Source organism: Sinocyclocheilus anshuiensis, unplaced genomic scaffold (assembly GCF_001515605.1).
Source record: "Sinocyclocheilus anshuiensis isolate Anshui unplaced genomic scaffold, SAMN03320099.WGS_v1.1 scaffold2876, whole genome shotgun sequence".
NCBI classification, from domain to species: Eukaryota; Metazoa; Chordata; class Actinopteri; order Cypriniformes; family Cyprinidae; genus Sinocyclocheilus; species Sinocyclocheilus anshuiensis.
Window position 1 is genome coordinate 55,735 of NW_015554214.1, and position 5,446 is coordinate 61,180.

General features: G+C 33.4%; 1 protein-coding gene across 3 annotated transcripts in view; it reads left to right on the forward strand.

Moving 5' to 3' along the window:
• The first annotated feature begins 1,602 nt into the window (after window positions 1–1,602).
• The window catches only part of LOC107671087 (nuclear receptor coactivator 7-like), a 37,513-nt gene continuing 33,669 nt past the window's right edge, over window positions 1,603–5,446 (forward strand). For 2 of the 3 annotated variants that reach the window (XM_016463932.1, XM_016463934.1), the window contains exons 1-2: window positions 1,603–1,941; window positions 3,440–3,505. In XM_016463932.1, the coding sequence (XP_016319418.1) occupies window positions 3,468–3,505 (38 nt within the window). In that variant the 5' untranslated portion in view covers window positions 1,603–1,941; window positions 3,440–3,467. The remainder of the gene's footprint in view (window positions 1,942–3,439; window positions 3,506–5,446) is intronic. The other variant, XM_016463933.1, reaches the window with a different exon arrangement.

Consider the following 5,446-nt stretch of genomic DNA (forward strand, 5'->3'; position numbering starts at 1 on the left):
TGTGCTTTGATATAGAAAGAAGCACGCATTTATTGATATAACCGTTTATATATAACATGCATCATTTGGCCTGTATGTCGATCACGATAAATAAAGTTATGCATGATGTCATCTTTTGTCTTTGTTGCCAACATTTTTAAAACCTTGCATGCAATGCATGCATCTAAGGTACGCATTTCCAATGTTGTGCATATGACAGATCTGCTGTAACGTGATGCACGCGCGTGAGTTTCACATGTCAGACGTGATAAACGTGGGTTTTCCCTCTCTGTTTATTGATCTGAAATGTGGTTGTCATTTATCCATTCAGTTTGCCCATCATCATGTAACCAAAGCGTCTATCAAAGCAGACTGATTTGAGATATCAGTTAGTAATCAAATGCTTGGGCTCAATTAGTGCTGGGCGGTATGACCAAAAATGTATATCACGGTATTTTTAAAAGTTATATCGGTTTCACGGTACATGACGGTATTTTTTTTCATGCATGACCGGGTGTTAAGTATATTTTCTACTGATTGAGAGAGGAAATACTGCAGTATATTGACTAGAGATATGCCGGTATCAAATTTTCATGTTGCGATTAATTGATAATGGGTTTATCACGGTATACGGTATTATCACGATGTTGAAATTTAGTTACAAAAAAAAGTGCTGTCATAATACAGTATAACAGGTTTAATAACTTTTTTCTTATAACAAAAATAGCTGAACATTTAAATGCAATAAAGCAATACAGAAAAATGTATAAAGTTAAAAGTTTTACACAGATTAAAGTGCAAAATTATTATTATTATTATGGAAAATATGCTTGTTTTTCCAAACAATACTGATTTTACTGAAATACTGAAACAATACTGATACTGATCTAAGTATATAGGAATAAATTACATTTTAGAATATATTCAAATAGAATATAAATACATAAATATATTCAAATTTAAATAGTAAAATATTTCAAAATTTTACTGTTTTTGCTGTACTTTGGATCAAATAAATGCAGCCTTGGTGAGCAGAAAAGATGTCTTTCAAAAATCTTACCTTATATATGTTTGCATCGGTTATTATCATGCTCTCAATGGCTCTGTTTCAAAGCCTCACTGTCTACTACCCACATAGGTTTTATTTAATTTAACCTTTTAAGGCATAAATAGTAAAATATTTCAAAATTTTAGCAGGCTTGCTGAGCAGAAGAGAAAAATTAAAAATCTTACTTTTCAAAAACTTTTGACTGGTAGTGTATAATGTTGTAAATGTATTAATTACAGTATCTATTGGCCAAAACAATGTTTTGAAATTTTTGGATGTTAAGATAATTGCTTATATTGTGCTTAAAATTAAATAAAAATAAAAAGTAAAATAAAAATAAAGCAACAATTGCAACAAAATAAAAAAAAACTGTCAAAATCCACAAAACTATTTTAAATATTCCTATGATGTATAAAAGTTACTATAAAACAATAAAAACACGAAATAAATACGTCATGGATGTGGAGATAAAGCGGGGGAGGGGCGTTTCCGCTTTTCCTGTCAATCACACGGGAAATGGGCGTGGCACGAGAGGACTTCAACCTATGAGAAAACCGATATTTAAATTTAGACATGACTACATAAATAATTATATTTTATATATCTAGCGTTTTGTCCGATTGAGTCTCGATAAAACGGGTCAAAGTCCCAAAAAGAGGCGTCGGTGTTACCGAAATATCCAGAAACAAACAAACGGAATCCGCTTTGAATCTCGATATGGAAGGACTTTAATACCGTTAGCTTTAGCCTGTTAGCTCGGAGTGTATGTGTGTGTTTATGTTCTCAACAATAACACACTCTCATCCACATTTACCACATGAATAAGAAGATTATTGATATGATCGACGACTGATGCTGTTGGAAGTGAAGGAAGCTGCTGGATCCTCCGGGATGTAACGTTAGTGTTTGTTTAGGTGGGTTTTTGTTTCTCTTCACATGTGCGTGTAATTCCGATGCTTGTGTTATTATCTGTATTGTATTTGTTTTCAACCCGACATGCAATAGGAATGTCTTTGTGCTTTGATATAGAAAGAAGCACGCATTTATTGATATAACCGTTTATATATAACATGCATCATTTGGCCTGTATGTCGATCACGATAAATAAAGTTATGCATGATGTCATCTTTTGTCTTTGTTGCCAACATTTTTAAAACCTTGCATGCAATGCATGCATCTAAGGTACGCATTTCCAATGTTGTGCATATGACAGATCTGCTGTAACGTGATGCACGCGCGTGAGTTTCACATGTCAGACGTGATAAACGTGGGTTTTCCCTCTCTGTTTATTGATCTGAAATGTGGTTGTCATTTATCCATTCAGTTTGCCCATCATCATGTAACCAAAGCGTCTATCAAAGCAGACTGATTTGAGATATCAGTTAGTAATCAAATGCTTGGGCTCAATTAGTGCTGGGCGGTATGACCAAAAATGTATATCACGGTATTTTTAAAAGTTATATCGGTTTCACGGTACATGACGGTATTTTTTTTCATGCATGACCGGGTGTTAAGTATATTTTCTACTGATTGAGAGAGGAAATACTGCAGTATATTGACTAGAGATATGCCGGTATCAAATTTTCATGTTGCGATTAATTGATAATGGGTTTATCACGGTATACGGTATTATCACGATGTTGAAATTTAGTTACAAAAAAAAGTGCTGTCATAATACAGTATAACAGGTTTAATAACTTTTTTCTTATAACAAAAATAACTGAACATTTAAATGCAATAAAGCAATACAGAAAAATGTATAAAGTTAAAAGTTTTACACAGATTAAAGTGCAAAAGACCATATAAAGTGCAAGACCACCACTATAAAGACCAATAGGTATCACTTTACAATAAGACCATATTAGTTAACCTTAGTTAATGCATTAACATTCACAATGAGCAATAGCTACATTTGCTACAGAAGTTATTAATTATTAGTTAAGTCTTAGTTCATGTTAGCTCATTAAATAACACAGTTGCAACTTTCGTGTTATTAAATATTGGAATACCTAAGATTAATGAATGTTCAGAAGAATTTTTCATTGGCACGGTATTTTAAAAATTCATATCATAACAAAAGTAAACACCGGTATTCGGTATGAACCGGTATACCGCCCAGCACTAGGCTCAATCTAATCAATGCTGCTTCTCTCAAATCAAACACTGGCTTTGTTGATCTTGAACAATAATGAGTGTTTTAACAATAAAGATATGTCATCTAGTTGCTTCACCCCAAAAAAACAAGCTCAGCCTGGCTAGATCCGGTCTGAATCAACAGTTTCTCGTCCCTGATGCTGATGTCATTGTGGTTATTGCAGCAACCCTCTACGTGACCCATTGACCTGCGGCTAAAGATAAGGGCGCACATATTTAGGGGCCGATATTCACCTCCCTTTTTGTGTCTTTGTGAAGACAGGACCGCTCAGGCAACATTGCCGCGATGGAGAAGACAGAGAAGAGGCCTGGATACTTCGCCAGGTGAGATGATGTTGGATCAGAATAACTCAGGAAGCACTTGATGGGAATTGAGAGCCGAATGCAGACATTAAGGGCTGAAGCGATCTGAAAGACGGATTAATAATGTTGTTTCAGGAATAAGATATTTTAACTAACACAGATTTTGCTGGAATAGCTCATTTCTGCCACATAAGAAACAAAATCATGCTTTGTAGTTCATAACTATGACATAAAAAACTTAATTATGCGATACTATGTTATAAGTTTGACATAAGAAGTCTTAATTATCACATAAAAACTCATAATTATAAGATAAGCCATAGTTATGACCTAAAAAATGGAAATTGTGATAGAAAAGTCAGAATTATGAGATACTAAGTCGTAATTATGACATAAATCAAAATTATGATGTGAAAAACTCTAAATGCGGATATAAAAAGTCATAATTATGACATACAATATGAAATTATAAGGGAAAAAGTCACGTTTTGAGATGCTATACAATAATTCTGACATCATGACTCAATTTTTTTCAATTTTTTCCTTTTCAATTTGCTTATCAGTCAAATAAGGGAGTAGATGATGCTATTTTAACATTGTTACATATTGTTTATTCACATCTTGAGGGTCCTAAAAATCATGTGAAAATTATTTTTGGTGATTTTTTTCTTCTGCTTTTAATAATATTGTGACATCTGTTCTGGTCGAAAGATTATCTGCAGATTTCTCTCTAGATGGAGGAGTGATTTTGTGGTTGCAGGATTTTTTAAGTAACAGAGTTCAACGAGTGTGTGTGGGTACCTCATTGTCTGACAAACAAATCACGAATATTGGTTCCCCACAAGGTTGTGTCCTCTCACCCTTACTGTTTATTATGTACACAAATCATTGTAAGAGTACTTGCCCAGCGAGATATTTAATCAAATTTGCAGATGATACTGCACTGGTTAGTCTCCTTAGAAGGGATGAGGACAGTCATGGACCCTTTTAAACTAAATTTGTTTCTTGGTGTGATGTATCAAATCTCAAGTTAAATGTTTAAAAAACTAAAGAAACGTGTATTGATTTTAGGAAAGAGTCCTCAACGAGTGTGACCATTATTAAAGGGGACCAGATTCAGAGGGTAGAAGAATATAAATACCTTGGAGTTGTTTTAGATCACAAACTGAGGTGGGATAAATGGACTGACGCTGTGAACAAAAAGGGCCAGCAAAGACTATATTTCCTTAGAAAGATGGTGTCATTTAGCGTAAGCCCTCCATTGTTAAAGGTGTTTTATAACTCTTTTATTGAAAGTGTACTGACTTTTTGTATTACTTGCTGGTTCGGGAATGTTACGGTGGAACAAAAGAGTATGTTCAGGAAAATTATAAGTACTGCGAGTAAATTACTTGATATCCCTGTGATGGGTTTACAACAAATTTATCAGACTAGATGTATTGGTAAAGCTATGAAAATTATATCTAATGATAGGCACCCACTGTATAATGAGTTTGAGCTTTGGCCTTCGGGTAGAAGATTCAGGATACCGGTGTTTTTTAAAAATAGAGGGAAAAAATATTTTATAACATTTAAATAAATTTAAATTAATAAATAAAGTTACTACTACTACTACTACTAGCAATTATGATATCAACATTAATGAGATACGGTGTCATAGTTGTGACAAAAAGTCCAAATATTAAGATATTTTAGGATTATCAAGGATTAAGATATTTAAACTAACACAGATTTTGCTGTAGATCATGTTGCTAGTGTGAAAAACTAAAAGGGATAGCCCATTTCTGCTACATAAAAACAAAATCATGCTTTGGTCATTCATTATTATCACAAAAAATTACAATCATGCCATACTTTGTAGTAAGTATGACATAAAAAGTCATAATTATGAGATACATTTACATTTAGTCATTTAGCAGACGCTTTTATCCAAAGCGACTTACAAATGAGAACAATAGAAGC